Consider the following 18,762-nt stretch of genomic DNA (forward strand, 5'->3'; position numbering starts at 1 on the left):
CCCTAGCTGGGACGGCGATACGTTACAAAATATTAGTTCTCGTTCCTTTTCATGGAATTACAACCCCGTTTATAGAAACAGAAAAAAGTGTTTTCTTAAGAAGGTCTAAATATTCCATGTACGATATACTTCAGCTATACCTTTTCAAACTCAAACAGAAACATTCAATTTTCATCTCTCTTTCTCTCCGTATATCTATCTTGATCTATTGCTTTGGCACAACAACAACAACAAATTCTGCCCAAAGTTGAATATAAAGGTAGAATAAATTATATTCTTGACAAGAACAAAATCTCCATGTACGGTGTATATTGGTTCAGCAGTTTCCAAATTAGAACAGAAAAGTGTACGTTCTCTATGGCGAATTGGGAAAGGAGTGCAGTGTTTCCTTTCCAAATCGTTGCTGCATTGTTGGAGGTGTCTTCCTAACGCTCTAAACTAATCGAAAAGGAATATCACTTAAACTATCCATGATAAAAATATAGAGGCTAACTTTTGAATGATATCTAGAAATTCGGTGACACAGGATGTAGATATATTTTTGTGTATGTATATTTCTAACATTTCATATTTCTTTTGTGCAATATAGGTATTGTTATAGAACTAATAAGGGTGGTATGGAGTGTTAGTATTTTCAATGACGGATGATAGAGAAGTTAACAGTTAATAGGGATTTGTTTTGTTGATAATGGGATCAAAGGAGCGTTAAATGGAGATAGGAAAGTAAGTTATGTTTAAAAAATACTTAAATTCTTGCTTATACTACTTCTTCTAAAGCTGTGGTCAGACGTTGAATGAGTGTTGATCAATTCAAACTATGTGTTGGGATCTCATCTTGTTCCCTAAGAGTCCCGTTCATATCACTTTTTCATTTGTCGCCATAAAGGCCTATAATGTGAAACCTGTGAACGCTTCTAACAGTACGTTTTCAGATTGTTATTGTCAAACTAATGATCATTGTTACATTACTTTTTCCTTTGTCCCATATCCCGGAAATGGCTGCCTAATAAAAAAAAACGTTTCAGAACCATTGCGTCATTTTTGAGAATTTTTATGAATACAATGGATTTTTTCAGCCCATAAATGTGATCTCTACTCGAGTATGCAAAAACACATGTTCTACCGTAACTATCTTTGAATAGTTACAGAATGTACAACACGATCCCAGAATTTTCATGCAATCTTTTTTATTTAGGAATTCTACCACCTTGCGTGCTTACTATACATTGCTTTACTTGTTCTAATCTCGTTTAAGTAATATATTAATCCTTATTAAGTTATATTCTGATAAACAACAAATGTAATGGCTCTTATTCCGTTTATTAAAATTAGTTTGTCAGGGTGCAAAAAAGTTTTATCATTGAAAATAATAATGTTGATAAAATCTATAAATTGAACATTCAGCATGGATATTTGCTTATTGATAACAGTGTTTCGTGTTTTGTGTTTGATTCATGTTTGCATTGATTTTAAAGCATAATGTTTAATGTTGCAGGCAACTGTGCCGAGGAAGGCAAAACAACGTTTAGATGTGCTGATTTGACATGCATACGCTTGGAGAGGGCCTGCGATGGATTTTATGACTGCGCTGACATGGACGATGAGAACAATTGTACAACTGAAGCAATAGGCTGCCAGGACTGGTGGGAAAATGGCAAGCGCGTCATGGGAGTTTATGCAGTGAAGTTTAAAAATTCATCATCACCAATGAATGGTAAATTATTTAGATGCAATCTAACAAATTCATAAGAGAAAGAAATTACAAACACTAGAATGTGTCGGTTAAAATAAATATTGAATGCTTTACCTAATGTTTTAATTTTATGATTGCTAAACATTGTACTTTTCACATGACATAAATATGAACTCTTCCATTTGACATACGAAACATAAGATTATTTCATTTAAAGTTTTTATGAACTCTGAAAGATCGGAAAAAGGTTAATAATGAACACAATACTTCCGCTTACATAATTGTCAAGGATCTATTTTTATATTAAACAGACCAAGTAACTAGAATATTGTATCAAGTCAACCAAGCGGTACGAACTAATTATTTCCGTAACATATGCAATGAAGATATCGACAATTCAGCCAAGTCTTGATCAAGGATATCGATTGTCGCTTCGAAAAGTTTAGTCCGATTATCTAATGTATTTCTTGAACTTATTCAATCCGTTTGATATGCACACAAGTATTTTCCTCTTTTCATTCACATTAAATTTCCCCATTTGCGATTTTATTGACGGTTTGCACTTAATATTATGTACCAACAGAAAATTATTCATACCTAGAAGAATGTATTAATTAATAATTGAGGCATAACTAGATTTTTTTTTTGTTTTATTTATAGTGGAGTGCAACTTCAACCATATAAATGAAAATGTTCTCCTAAGTACAGTGTATAATGTAGACTATGTGAGGACAACATCTGTTCAGGCACGTGAATACTACAACAAACTTGGAGATCGTACGTACAGCTACAAACTTATATACCCAACGGACGAACCGGAGGTTTTCCGATACAGTGTGAATATGGGGAGAAATTGCACACAGTCGATCCGGCTCGACTGTACTGTGACAAAACAAAAAATAGCCGATATCATAGGAAATACCGTGTATCCTGAATGCATATGCAGGAAATGGACAGGTTACACAAGTATTGTATCCAACGTCATGAGGCAAGGCTCTATATACAATGCGAAAATTGAATTATTTTAATGTTACCATCCTTTACTCACTATTAAATATATTCTGATATTGTTCAAGTAAGATGCAGGAAACGTCTACGCACTTGTAATTGTTATGTGACGTTTCCCTTCTATCGAACCTCTACATAATTATAATAATGTTTGTATTTATGTTTGTGAGGGAGTTAATGTTCTCAGCTTAATGATTTTTGATATCCTATGTATCTATGTATTACACCCCAAGACCAATGAACCAAGTTATGCCATTCAGCCACATTAATATGAACCATATTCTTTCATAGAAGGTATGCGTATATTTATACGATGTGTTTTACAACGTTTTCTAACTAAATATAACGATTGGTTTATCATCGATGTCTTTTCAGTTTGAAGCAAATCGAAGGGCCCTGCTCTGAATCTGGTTCAGATTCTTCAGGTGAAGGATATCAACGCGTCATATATGGAGGTCTTCGACAGGGTATTAAGGACATCACTAAATACCCGTGGGTCATAATTTATTTTCTGATAAACTCTTCTTACAGACAGCAAAGAATAACAGTGGGACCTTTGGTTTGTAATGAAAGTAAGTATGGCATGTTTCATATGTAGGTATATGTATGTGAGCATAATCATTGCAATAATTGATAATACTTGCATTCATCCAGCCAGTATCCAAATTAACAGACCTTTGTTTAAAGAATCGAGTGCAGTTTGTGCTGATTCGTGATACTATTTTATCGAGGTTCCATAAAGTATCACAGATGATATGTTTGAAGTTTTTTTCTTCAGTACATATAGCTTGGTATTTTTTAAAATTATCTTGAATTTTGTTACAGCGTCTGCTTTATATAGATTGTTGCATAACGCATGGAAATGTGATTAAACGGCCCCAACTAAACATCATAGACCTCGAAATGTTGATACATTAGGATCTTTCAATGAAGAATACAGTTTATGAATGATGTGAAAATATAAATTTGATGATTTTCCAGTGCTCAATGATCCTAGCGAATATGTTTAACCTCTAAAATGTTTGATAGTTTACAACCAATTTCCATTTAGCATTTTATCCAGACGACGCAAGAATACCGTGTGACAAGGGGCACCCTGTATTAAACAAAACACGCTGCATTTATGACGAGGATCGTTTTGGTTCGCCAGTAGGTTGCGCTGATATGTCTCATACCAAACATTGTGGTAAGAACTACTTCCACATTTATTTGTTTTATATTTTGCTCCACACGTAATAATGATAACATATGTGGGTGATTAGTTCTACACTTACCAGTATTATAAATGAGTATACATGTTGGATATATCAACATTTATATATAATTATCATACATAAGTACATATATTTAATTGTCAATGCACATATATTTGTTTATTAAATTATTATTTCACTATTTATTGATATTCCTTGTTATTCATCTGCATTGTTTTGCTATGACTATATTTCCTTATAGGTGCGCACTATTAAACTGGATGACATATGTGCTATCATAACGTTTATAGTGGAATAATATCGTTACACCATGATGTTCTAACATATCTTTAATTTCCAATGGTAAATATAATCATCCTAAATTCGAAAAATAAATATTTCTTGCAATTCCTCGCAATATCAATTTAGTGGCTACAATTTTAAAAAATAATTTTTGATAATGAGAATATTGTAAGTAGCGAATTCTCGTGGAAACTCAAAATTATACAAAGAAATCTCTTTCAGAAACGTTCATTTGTCCACACAATTTCGTGAAATGCCCAGGATCATATTGTTTGGCAGTACGATTCATATGTGACGGTTTGCAGCAGTGTCCAAATGGTGAAGACGAAGCTGAATGTGGTAAATCAATTGTCTTTATTTGTGTCTTAGAATACAAATATAGAAATATTCATGATAATGATCATCACTATCATTAACATAAGATGTTATGGGTCTGATTTTTATAATCATAATTATTTCAAGTGCGCTGCTTGCTTTAAGAAGTAGGAGTAGTTTCAAACAGTTCAGCTCATGCCAATTGATAAGTTAGCACCTTATATGCTCGCTTAAACGTCCAGTAAATCTGTAAGCTGTACAGACCTATATATGCCGCCATATTACGTGACATCAGATCAAAGTCTATGTCGGTTCGAGTTGGGTACCACTTATAAGCGAGAATAGGCGGTAAATGTTTTCATCTAAAGTGATGAAAACGTCTGAAAAATTGATTTTCACACCTTTGATCACAACACATTATCTTTAAAGCATACAATTTTCAGTTGAATTTTATTCATGGCACAAACATATATCTAACATTTTCTACAATTATGTTCGTTCCTCATGTATAACATGTTTTTCTGTGACTTATATAGTTTGTGAAAACGTTTGGATGAAAGCATTTTGCAAATTATTTTTTTTTAAATTAATCGTAACATGTCAATGATATTTATATATACCAATTACACTTATTTCTATAATCTTCCTGTTTGCATATAGGACATCAAGGAAGAGACTGCCCTGGATATTTTCGATGCAATCAGTCTAATATTTGCCTTCCTCCGTCTCAAGTTTGTGATGGGTTTAAACATTGTCCTGCGGGAGATGACGAGATATTTTGTAATATAAGCTGCCCTGGTGCATGCATTTGTCAAGGAACCTTCGTAGATTGTAGGGATGGTCGAATAAATGCTACAGAAATTGCTTTACTATCAGTAGAGTCAAGAAAAATAGTCTTCAGCAACTCCACTATCGGAAACATAAGTATACCTTTCATCCTACCGATGGCGTTTTTAGTTAATTTATCGGACAGTGGAATCGAAGAAATACATCCTGGGATTTTTGAGTCCATGAAGAATTTGAGGACTTTAGACATTTCTTACAACACACTTACAGTCCTTCATGAAAATACTTTCAAGGGATTGGCAAGGCTTCAAGAATTGATACTGGACAATAACATATATCTAAAGAAGATAGAGAGAGGAGCTTGTCGAGATTTAGAAAACATATCGGAAATCAACATCACACATTTGCATATTTCATTCTTAGAAAGCTACACATTTGAAGGTCTAAACAAATTGAATAAACTTGACTTAAGATTCAACAAAATATCTCATGTAGAAAATCAAGCATTTTATGGACTTGGGAAGTTAGAAAGTCTTTTGATAAGTTACAATAAAATAAAGATCTTTGAGAGTGAAATATTCAGTGGACTAACATCTATCCATTATTTAGAAACGGACGAATATGAATTATGCTGTTTGAAACCGAGAAGTGTAAACGAAGCAAATTGTCTTCTTTCACAAACATATGAATTTCATTCATGCAAAGACTTGGTGCGGGATGTAAGCTTGCGAGTACTGTTATGGATAATAGGACTCTTATCACTAGTAGGTAATCTTACCTCATTCATGTACAGAAAATGGAAATTAGGCCTGCAGTTGAGAATGGGCTATGGAATGTTTGTAGCAAATTTGATAGTCGCAGACGTTCTAATGGGAATATATTTGTTGATTTTGGCTGTTGCTGATACATATTTTCGAAACGAATTTGTCTCAAGCAATGATTGTTCGCAAATCAGGGCATATTGCAGTGCAGCAGGAGTTTTATCGACATTATCAAGTGAAGCGTCCATCTTCTTCGTAATGTTGATTACATTAGACAGGATTTTAGTGGTTAAGTTCCCTTTCGGACAAGTGAAGTTGACGCCCAGTATGTGTAAAGTTGTGTCATTTCTTGCTTGGTTGATTGCCATTGCATTATCAGTGTTACCAATGGGACTGAACGTGTACTTTAAAGGGAAATTCTATTCTAGAACATCCATTTGGTTTGTTCATCCTCTAACAAGAGACGATGCGCCTGGATGGGAATATTTATTTGCAATAGTCATCACTTTAAACTTCCTCCTTTTGTTTCTGTTAGTCTTTGGACAGATTCTGATTTTCAAAGCGATGCGAACAAAGAGTCCAATGTTAGATAGGCAGAAATATTCACGTGATCAGACTTTGACTGTGGCCAGAAATCTCTTACTGGTAGTGTTTGCGAACTTTCTGTGCTGGTTTCCGATAGGAGTAATAGGTAAATGTTTCTGTATTCTAGAATGAACACAAAACAGATAGACTTATCAAATTCTAGTTATTTTATTAATTGGAAGATATTGTCCTCAAATTAAACTTTTAGGCCCACTTTCTTATTTATTAAAAGAGATATTAATAACTTTTTATATTTTAAAGTAAAATACAAATTTAGTAATTTAGTGAATAAAACACTACGAAGAGACTTGGCAATGAAAAGGGCTTTTCAATATTTTATACTAGACGGTCCTTGGGTGTTTCAAAGTATAGTATTTTTTAAAGTAAGAACGGACAATTAAGTTAATTACGGTGTTACAAAGACACATTTAATTCTTTACACATCATGGAAACTAATAAATATTATAATATTAAAAAGTATGTAGTGTCCATATTATGGGAATGATTAATTGACATACTTTATTATGTTACATTTATATTCATGGAAAATCGTCAAAGGTATTATTATCTTACTCTCTGTGTGTGTGTGTGTGTGTGTGTGTGTGTGTGTGTGTGCAAAGAACACCGATCATATGGCGAATAACATCCATTCAGGTGTACTGGATCCAGCAAGACGCATTATGTGTCAGAAATTGACTAAAATAATTGCAAGAAATTGACAACATAAAGTGCAAACATTGTTAATTAATTAATTTTAATTACCCTAAGCGCTATTGACTCTCATCGAGTCATTGTCAAAGGGAAAATTACGACAGAGAAACAAATAAAATAAACATTAAACATCAAAAAGAACACTGACGTTACAAAATTTTACACGTTTATGGAATTGACAGAAGTATTATCTCAAACTTTTGAAGGTTTACAAATATACGGCGTTATATCCACAAATTTTTAAATAATACTTATATTAAATAATACTTATATCAGATCCATAATTACTTAAAATCGTATAAATTCAACGTTTTCTTTGCAAGTTCTTTGTCTAGTTTGTCTCTGTTTCGTAATTGTGACTCTAATAAAAAAAATTCATCGTGAATCGAAAGCGCTTATACTAGTTAATACATATTCTTTGCACTGTTTGTTGTCATGTCTTAGTTCTGAACTGGTTTAATAAGTACGTGCAATTGAAAAAGTCCCATCTGAAAAGATGACTAATAGTTTTCCGTAGAGACATTCCAATGATTTTAAACAGTTGATGTATTTATTAATTTGTTTTATCTGTTAATTTGGAAGGCATCCTGGCTTTAATGAACTACACCATTCCCTTGGATGTGTATGCATGGACATCCGTCGTTATTCTACCTATCAATTCTGTGCTGAATCCGATCCTATACACGCTTTCTGCTGTGATCAAGAGAGAGGTAAAATCACTTATTGTTTGTGACATAACTATAACAAATTGGCATGAAGATTTCTCTTTTTCTTCATCTCAAAATAATGATTCAGTTATTTGCAAGCTCAACAAATTATATATACATTTGTTTAGGTTCGTATGGTGATCTACTTGGAGCGACTATGTAACTGTATGTTTTCGTCTTTTTACATTTCCTTACATTCGTAATTCCGTTCTTATGTTGCATGTTCTTATTCTCTAGAAATTTGTGCCGACATCATCCGAACAAGACATGATTTCAAAAGAAGGTAAGCTCTCGCCATTTAATTAGATCATTTTAAGAGTTTTATATTACATTCTAAATCACTATGATTATAATATTGTTTCTCAAAACGGTACAATTTTAAACGCTCTAACATAAATAATGAAACAAAAGATGGTGTAAGGTTCAATAAAATTTTAAAAATACATTTTTTAACTTACAAAAGATATTCAGTTGACACAAATCTTTGCTTTAAGTGTGTGTATCCCATACTATAAAGAAGATAAGATACTGTAAATATTTAATTTTTTCGCATTAAAATTGATCTACCTGTATAAATATCGAACGTTCCCAGATAGATATATGACAACTTGTCATCAACTTCTAATCATTTTGTCTACGACAACTTACTCCATGTGCGTGTTTCTGTCTGTCTCTCTCTCTCTCTCTCTCTCTCTCTGTCTCTCTCTCTCTCTCTCTCTCTCTCTCTCTCTCTCTCTGTGTCTCTCTCTATATATTATAACTAAAAATGTTATTGTTATGCCCTCTTCTCGTTTAACCCAGATATTAGAAGACTTGATGAATTGTTCAGTTTTGATGTTCTACATGCTAACGATGTTAGGAAGCTGACATGCGCATTACTTTGCATCGAGAATCGTACCTTGAACTTCAACCAGATAGATCTTGTTACAAGGAAAATCGCAGAACGCGTTGATTTCCTGCACAAAAGAATGATGTATTACGGCAATCTGACAACGGACAACATATGGATTTTCCTTGATAATGACGTGAGATAATATTATTGTTATTATTTTTATTATTATTATTATTATTAGTAGTAGTAGTAGTAGTGGTGGTAGTATTACTATTATTAATAGTAGTAGTAGTATTAATCTGAATTCTTGTATTATAGGCCAACAACCCAAATTCCATACATTTATGAAAATTATAATTCAAACACGAAACAATAATTATGGCGCTAATACAAGGACTTAGTAACTTTTAAAGATTTTTGCTAGATAGAGAGAAAAATTATGTAGGATATTAATATATGAATAATTATCTGTGTCAGGGTATAAAACTTAATTTATTTTTATTAGATTAAACGTTTGAAAGTAAGTAATCATTTCTCAAAAGGGACATGTACCAAAAACTTAAAACTCATCTTCTTTATCTGCGCAGAAAGGGAAACATTTGTTCAATATAGCTGATATACGAAAGGGAACTTTCTATTTTTGAAAATACGTAGTAAGCGAACACTACGAAAGAGTCTAAATAATTTATATAGTATTGGAAACGCCCGGTCAACTATATATTATAGACTTTCTCTATTGGGAATCTTCAACAGTAACCTTTATTAACATGTACCAGTACTTAAGAATTCTGCTATATCATAATACTTGCAATTTGCATTCTACCTGAATGAGTGTAGATAAAAACCTTTGGTGTGTTTTTCGTAATGACAAAAACATATTTGCAAAGTTACATAAGCACAGCTTGCTTTTTACAACGTCAAACGCCTGACCCATAATTCAAAGTTGGCCATATTTGTTTCAAATACTTTGAATATATTTTTTGTAGACAGTCTACCGAAACGATCGAATCTGTTCTTTAGGCTATAAAGTGTCTTTTCTGCTTATGCTGCATATACGACGAGGATGTAGAAGCAAAATTAGAAAACCGATATATTTATCATGAGATGAAGTACCAGTGAGGCTATCATAAACATATGAACTTTTGTATCCTCTCAGATATCATCTTTTCAAAGTGCTATGATTTAAGTCTTTTCTAAGTTTCACCATAACTTTCATGAACCTAGTTAACTATTTTTTATTTTATTTCAAATACGTTACTGATACATGTCCTTTTCAATATACAACCAATACCTGGTTTGTTTTGGCAGAGCACGCTATAAGATATGCTACCCTCACAGCCTTTCTGTTAGTCAGAAAGACATTAGTGAAGTAAACATCCTCCTGACAAACTGGTTGTGTTGATTTCAAAGAGAAGTAAATACTCTGCTGAGGACTGCTAAAGGCTTACCACTTTGTAATTTACAGACATGTTTATATTTCTTTTTTGTGAAAGGATGCGATAAATAAAACAGCTGTTCTTCACAACTTCGGACAGTGTTTGAGATCAAATATGGTATATAAAATAGATCTTAAGATAGGTTTTAATTGTTTTAGCTGCCTTGAAAAGATCACAAAATAACACCAATACCACCATATTTTCCGGGGCCCCGAGTGGCCGAGTGGTCTAAAGCGCTCTCCGTCATGGATCACTGCCATCTCACGTCTGTCTGCGTGGGTTCGAGTCTCGGGCTTGGCAAACGTGGATATGTGAGAAAGCTTGCCGGTAGCTTCTCGTGGATCGGTGGTTCTTTCCGGGGTTTTCCTGGGTTCTTCCTCCACCATTAATACTGGCCGCCATGTATAGCCTATCTTGTGCTGAAAAATGGCAACAACAACTATAACAACCATATTTTCCGTCTGTAATCTTATTAATATATTGTACTTCTTCAGTGTCATTACCATTAGGGATTTGCCTGACGAGTGGCACTTGCCTGATATGACCTGAAATTTGTATCTACCTCATGATCTATATCAGATAATCCTGAAAAATAATGGTATCATCCGTTCAGTTTTATTTTTCCTGTCAACGTAGCGTTATGACACATTGAACATCCCCAGAAGAGGTTCGAATCTATCCATAAAAGTGCTTTTTCAAAACATGCTCCCTCCTTTGTTTTTATAAGTTGTTTTGCAAAGTGTAACAATAATATGATTATATACCAGATTGACACGATAAATAAGCTATAAATGTTCTTTTTCAGGAAATAAAGGGTGTGTGGCTTCAAGGCAAGCCAAAACGTGCTGTCAACAAACAAATGCAGTCCGCGGATATTCAGTTTCTGGAATCTGTCCGTGGAGCCCTTCTGCAATCATGCAGACATATGGCGAACGAAATCGAAGAGCAAGAATGATATTTAATTGGGATGTTTTCATATTTTCTTTTTACTGTTGTTCAACTCTTTGGCAAGTCTATGAATATTACCATAGCCTTTTGATACTTCGAATTGCATTTAATGTATATGGCTTTCTAAGTACAGTATAAGTGTATGTGTCTATGTTATCCTATTATCGTCGTCATCAGTGTCGATGATATTCACCTGACTTGATTATGCAGTTTATCTATCTTATCCAAAGTTGAATTATATTCAACATACTGAAAAAAATTCCCGCCCACTCAAATATCACAACCTTGTATCAGTTGAACAATGACACGTTTAAGATACAATTTTGTAAATGTACAGTGGTCATAAACACCAAACAATATGTTCACAAGACATAATATTATTCTTTTCGCATAAAGGAAGTTAAAAAGATAATTCAATCAGTCACAATTGAAAAACCTGAGTACTTTTACTAGTATGTAAATAAAGATAGGTAAGGTATGCCCTTATATGCGTACTAACACACTTTGTAAGAGTCTTAATATGGGTAGGTAGGTAGATATATATGTTTTATTGGCAGGTAGGTATATATGTTCAAATTCATTTAGTGCATTGCTGTACGTTTTCGTTGTTATTGAAGTTAAGGAGAAATGTAATAATTACAATGAGTGTAAATCAATTATAATGAACATGTAAAATACACAGACATGTTATCCGAAGTTAAATTGACACATTATTAGAAATTGTTTCAGTCAACAATTCTATATAAAAGCCCATATAAAATTAAAACTTGATAAAAGTAATCATTCATTATATTTGTGATCCCATTATTTAGAGCAGCACTTATTCCACTGCATGTGTATGTATATGTTTCTCTTCAGTAAAATAAGCATAGATCATTATAGAAAAAAGTTAAATGAAAACTTCAGACGATATTTGCAAATCATTTTCCGAAGCAGTTTCGACATGTTATATCAACTAAGAAAATAACTTCTTTAACAATTTTACAAACAAACATAAGTATAATATAGTGTCTAAGCCATTGCTTTCAATAAGACTGAAGAACGCATCAGCTCTATAAATTAAAGAGGCTTTGCAGTGTTCAGAAAAGCATAAAATGAATAACCAGGTTATAGAATTCTCATTTTAAAGCGTTGCGTTAAAGAAATCCTTGTACTAAATTAGTATTATATCCAGGTCACCTAAATAAACATTTCCAACATGAAAAAATCACTCCTGATAAAATCCCACAATAAAACACGGATATAAAACACAGGCAAAATATAAGCAAACTTAGATCAATGAATTTATAAGTCTTTATTAAACATAATTAATGCGCAGACGCTCGAAATGTTTAGTTTAAATGCATTATAGTGTAAACATTTGCTACAAATAAAGAATCTTATATTTATGCAATGTAACAAATTACAACACCTTAGCCATGTCATGAAAGCTAATTTTACACTGTGCTTAAAATAGCTATTGTACCAATATTATCAGAAACAAAAATGTATTACATTGAGAAAGATTATTTTACATAAAAACGATTGAACTTTTCCTTTTATAATTACATTTTCAGATATGACTAACTTGGTTGTGTTAGCAGACAGAGAGCAAAATGATAGATTCGATTTAGGCAGAATCAGATTTAAAGGGCAGTGTGGACTATTATTCCTTGGATGTCAAATATCTTATTCATATCTAATATATATAAATGTACCAGAGTTAGTCAAATCAACATGTTACTTTCACTTCTACATTGAAATATACAATTCAAATCAGCGTCAAAGTATCTGTAATTAATGATAATGCATATTATTAGAATATAAATAATTTTATCTGAAACAATATCCCTGATTGATAATAAATGTATCATTCCACCTAGTGTTGATTGGAGACAAAACAAAACGAGGAACATATTAAAATTAATAATTAGTACAGGAAAATCAATCGATGCGACTAAAGGAGACAAGAATTATAAAATGTATGAATGCATTTCTACCTGGTTGTGTTGATATAGTAAGGTGTAAAACAAAATCATACTTTGTTTTACCATAATACTAATGATACCAATATAGTTATTGTATGGACATGTGTTGTTTATTCACTATACCAGCTAAGAGACAAATGACGTTATACAAATACAGATGACGGAGAGAATATGATTCCATGAGCTTATGCACAATCTCAAATAATTCGTTAAATGCTAGGAAAAAAAATCAAGGGTGAGTAAGAAATATGCCGAGACGACGGACCAAGTTCTGACCGTATTATAAGTACAAATACATGTGCGTTCAAAGACAAAGATTAGGAAGCAATCAACAGAGGCAGATTGAAATTTGGGGCAAAAATTTAACTTTATCATAATTTTGGCTATTAATTCCTTAAGCGACTGAGTGTGCATGTGGCAACACCTTTGCATACAATTGTAAACAAAGCAACTAACACATTAGGAAGTTAAATGTCACGATCAACTGGGAAAGAAACAACCTGTCCACATATAGGAAAACAGAGCTTACTATATTAACAATTATGCCTGAAAAATATGCTGTTGTATTATTTTACAGGTTGAACAAATAGAAATATTAGTATGCCGCGATTAACAGTATCATCTAATGACTTTGTGTCACGATAATGTCATATCTATACCAATACTAACAATGGAAAATGTTTTCTACTTTATTTAATTGATAGGTTAAGACTTTCTTCAAGTGGGAATTTACTGTTAATTTGCAATTCCTTTCACATTTAAGAAACAAATATAAATTAGGTGTGACCGTAACGCTTTTTTATTCACACTGTTTTTATCGACATCACTTAAAACATCATCCGCAATGGCACATGTTTTATTGTATTTGTTGTGTTTGTATCACAGTAAGTTCTTATTGACATTTGTTGTCTTTGTATCACAGAAACGCCAATAGATATGTGTTGAATTTGTATCACAATAAAATCTAATAGATATGTGTTGCATTTGTGTCACAGTAAGTTCAATGGATATTGGTTTATAATGTATCACAGCAAATTATAATGGATATTGTTTGTCGTTGTATCACATAACTTTATAATAGATATACGTTGTCCATGCATCACAGTAAGATCTAATGGATATTTAATGTAGTTGTATCACAGTAAGTTCAAATAAATATTTTACAGGTTGTCAGTTTTCTGTATCCACATGATTATCCACATTACCCTGAAATTAATTTGGTATGAAGGAGTGGAAACTATCTTAGTCTTGGTTACAATTTAAGTGATAATTAGGAAACAGGTTTAGCAACTTTTTAAAACTAATTTGTTTCTTCAACTGCACATCAACCGCTTATCGAAAATTATTTCTTTTTTTTTCTTCTCTCCTTTGCGATATTTAAACCGTGTTTTCACTATTGTCTTAAATTATGTGTTTTCTTTAATATTAAATATTATTATCAACTTATGTTGTTGTCGAGTTGTATTTAAAATCTCTCATTATACACATTATTATCATTCAAGGTTTGAAAAAATTCATCAAAATAGTCTCTACAATGTTTAAAACTGCAATAGTAATTTATATATAGTCATTTATAATTATACATAAGTTATTAATTACTAATGCATCTTCCGCCACATTTTGCTATTCTGAAATTATTTGAATGTTAGATTAAATCAATCTAAAAAGTAGGTTTCATTGAAAGATCAAAAACAAGTTAGCTTACCATGAAACATATAAAAAAATAATACAAGCATTTTAAATCAATATGATAAGTCGAAAACACGATACGTTCATGGTACGCTTTTGATTGATAACGTGCTGAAAAATGGACATGTATTATATATATATATATATATATATATATATATATATATATATATATATATATATATATATATATATATATATATATATATATATATATATATATATATATATATATATATATATATATATATATATATATATATATATATATATATATATATATATATATATATATTTACGTACGTCATTGAACAATGACCCAATTAGCGTAATATATATATATATATATATATATATATATATATATATATATATATATATATATATATATATATATATATATATATATATATATATATATATATATATATTACCAATGGCAACGATGGAAGAGTTGAAGTAGGACAAAAGTCGCAGGGAAATGTCTTGCGGAGACGACAGGAAATCAACTCAGCGAAGCTAAATTGAAGTCATCCTCTTCTGAAAGAAGAATACAAGCTACAGCAGCAGTGTTAGTCGTATCCATCTTATTATCACCCGAAAACAATGCATTCTTTTTCTCAGGTATTGGACTCAGACTGTTCCGCAATGATAAGCCGTAGGAGTGCTAGACGCATATATATTGATAGTGACAAAATACATTCCCTCTAGTCTGATTGGAAGAATGATCCAACGCTCTTACTGAATTTTGTATCGCGTTTTATGATTGGTGGAACATCTCAATCAGTTTTAGTTCATACTTAGGCTAGATATCCAATCGCATTATCTTACGTTGATTCACCTGTTCTGAAGATAACTCCAGCAAGATCTGGGTATAACTAAAGTCATTGACCGCCATTTCCAAAGTGATTTAATCTTGTGAATGTGAAGGTGTCTAAACTGGAAATGGCTTTATCGTTTCTTGCTAGTGAAAGGTGCTTATTCAGTTTGCCTGAAAAATCATCTCCATAATAATAAGAACAAACCTTTACTGCATTGTTACGTTTTTGACGAGGCTCGGGTGGCCAAGTAATATAAGACGCTCATTTTTATTGATCACTCAAGTCTCATCTTTGTACGCAAGGTTTCGAGTCTCCGCTAGACCAGCGTAGGTATGTGCGAAAGCTTGACAGAGACTTCCCTTTATTTATTTGTTCTTATCCGGGTCTTACCTGCTTCTTCCTCCTCTAAATGTATTGGCCGACATGTATGTACTCCCGACATGTACTTATTCCCGATTCGATAAGGAATTATTAACCAGTTACTTATTCCCGATTCAAAAATGTTCACATACATTTGATTACTTATTCCTTATTCGCACCGAGTTTTCTTTCATTATTCCCAATTTAGTATGTTATTGGTTACCGCTTAATGCAGATGAAAGCTGTTTAGGGCATGCATTGGTGTAATTCTAACCTGCTTGGAGAAATACGAGCGTTATATAAAGCTGAATATAGACTGATGTAGGACTGGTTTAGGATATTGACGGGAATACGTGTTTAGTAATTTGATATAGGATTAATTAGTTGTGTTAATGACTCAAGTAAAACGGAAACCACAAACAACCATACAAATGTGAAACTGGAGATTTCTCTTGCGCGGTCGTCTAGTCCTTAGAGGAGTCTTGACGAATTTCTTCGTGTGGTAAGAGCGAAAAAAAGAGTTTTCTGACGGGTACCGGTTGTGAAAAACACTAAAATATTCATAGATTGTATTAATAGTTTGTATTATTGGATTTTGACTTAAATGCCTCTTGGACATTATCTAGCTGTGGACCCGTTCTAACAGCAGGAAAATACAAAGTTGCTCAAGCTAAATTTGAGAGATCTGCGACTAAAAAATGGAGATCGAGAACAACACATGCAGTAAGATTTTATATTACGTTACCTTTGGAACACTACGTAACATTTTCATTGAGGCTTGACATAGACACTACTTTGATATTTTATATCTCGGGGATAGAGACCACCCACAAAGGAAGTCCTGATGAATTTCGTCGAAAGGAAACAGCGAAAATGGGGCGAACGGGTACCGGGTATGAAAATTACGAAATGTTAATATATTGTATTATTACTTTGTACTGATTATACTCCAGTTTGATATGGATCATTCTTTGATATTTTACTTCTTTACGATAGCGACCACCAATGATGAAAGTCCTGGTGTATTTCACTGAGACGAAACAGCGCAATAAGGGGCGCCCTGTATGTCCTGTGTATGAAATATACGAAAATGTTAATACATTCTATCACTAGATTGTACTAAGAGTACTCCAACTTAAATGAATTTCATTTCTACGTCCCTCGGTTGGTATTTTAATTGGGACCAGTTCCAACAGTAGGAAAGGTTTGAAGAAAATTCATCTCTCTGATTTTGAGAATTTTTCGTGTAGATAGGGGAATTCGAGTACAACGAATGCCTTCGAAAGATGAAATCATAAATATATTGTTGGGCCATAACGTCCACTCTTAAGAGTTTTGACATGGACCTTTCTTTGATATTTATTTCTAGGGGACAGAATCCATCCACGACAGGTGTCCTGACGAATTTGTCAAGAAATCGGAACAAAATAAGGGGCGAACGATAAGTACCTGGTATAAAATCACGCGAATGTTAATAGATTGTATCACTAATTTGTACTCATTGTACTCCAGTTTAGAGGAATTTGATTTCAGTATCTCTTTTACAGTATCAAATTAAAGACTCATTATAACAGTTAGAAAAGTTTGAAGAAAATTCGTCAAGCCGATTTCGAGAAATTAGCGGCTAGATAAGACAGGTCAAGCATAACACGCGCCTAAAGATCATATATTACGTTTACTATTGGGCCATTACGTCACCACTTTGTACTGTTTTTACATGGACCTTTCTTTGATATTCTACCTGTATGGGTTATATTCCACCTACGAAGGATATCTTGACGAATTTCGTCGAGAGTAAACAACGAAATAAATTAGTGATCCAGTCTAAAAGTAGCAAAACTTAAAAGAAATTTCGTATAGCCAGTTTCGAGAAATTCGCAACCAGATGAAGGATGTCGAGTACAATACATGCCGCAAGAAGATGATATCTGACGTATCCAGTTGGGCTATTATGTCTCCTCTTAAGTACTTTGACATGGGACCTTTCTTCGATATGTTATCTCTAGGGAATAGAGTCCATTCACGATGGAAGTCCTGACGAATTTCGTCGAGAACAATCATGGAAATAAGGGGCGTCCTTTGGGTACTAGGTATGAAAAACCTCAAATCATAATATAAATGTATCAATAGTTTGTACCAATTGAGTTTCTACTTAGAGGATTTAGATTTCAACGCATCTTTAACCTTATCTAGTTAGGAACCCGTTCTTACAGTACGAAAAATTTGAAGAAAATTCGTCCAGCCCATTTGAGAAGTTCATTGCTAGATGAAGGAGGTCGGGAACAACACATTTCATAAGAAAAATTATATCTTATGACCACAGTTTGGCCATTACGTCCCCTTTTTAGAGTTTTGAGTTTTGACATGGACCCTTCCATGATATACTATCTCTAGGGGATAGAGTACATCTACGAAGGAAGTCCTGACGTATTTCGTCGAGAGGGATCAGCGATATCTGTTGGAGAAGGCTGTACGAACCGTGTATAAAAAACACAACAGTTAATTGATTGTATCATTAGTCTAATAATTGAACTCCAATGTCAACGTCTCTTATATAGTATCTAAATCGGGACCCTGTCTAACAGAATGAAATGTTTGAAGAAAAGCCGATTTTGAGATTTCGTGGCTAGAGACAGGAGTTCGAGTG

General features: G+C 32.9%; 2 protein-coding genes across 2 annotated transcripts in view; both read left to right on the forward strand.

Moving 5' to 3' along the window:
* LOC149771871 (uncharacterized) overlaps positions 1 to 5,301 on the forward strand; it is a 35,259-nt gene extending 29,958 nt beyond the window's left edge. The window contains exons 5-7 of the mRNA XM_089948114.1: positions 1,496 to 1,714; positions 2,354 to 2,529; positions 5,173 to 5,301. Of these exons, the coding sequence (XP_089804240.1) occupies positions 1,496 to 1,714; positions 2,354 to 2,529; positions 5,173 to 5,301 (524 nt within the window). The remainder of the gene's footprint in view (positions 1 to 1,495; positions 1,715 to 2,353; positions 2,530 to 5,172) is intronic.
* A 155-nt stretch (positions 5,302 to 5,456) lies between these two features.
* On the forward strand, positions 5,457 to 13,080 carry LOC149771872 (G protein-coupled receptor GRL101-like). The gene is made up of 5 exons (XM_089948115.1): positions 5,457 to 6,750; positions 7,938 to 8,065; positions 8,300 to 8,345; positions 8,864 to 9,087; positions 11,136 to 13,080. The coding sequence occupies exons 1-5, from the start codon at positions 5,457 to 5,459 to the stop codon at positions 11,283 to 11,285; spliced, it is 1,842 nt and encodes a 613-aa protein (XP_089804241.1). The 3' UTR covers positions 11,286 to 13,080.
* The last annotated feature ends 5,682 nt before the right edge of the window (positions 13,081 to 18,762 follow it).

The sequence above is a fragment of the Sinohyriopsis cumingii genome, unplaced genomic scaffold (genome assembly GCF_028554795.1).
Source record: "Sinohyriopsis cumingii isolate HCF-2022 unplaced genomic scaffold, ASM2855479v2 utg001621l, whole genome shotgun sequence".
NCBI lineage: Eukaryota > Metazoa > Mollusca > Bivalvia > Unionida > Unionidae > Sinohyriopsis > Sinohyriopsis cumingii.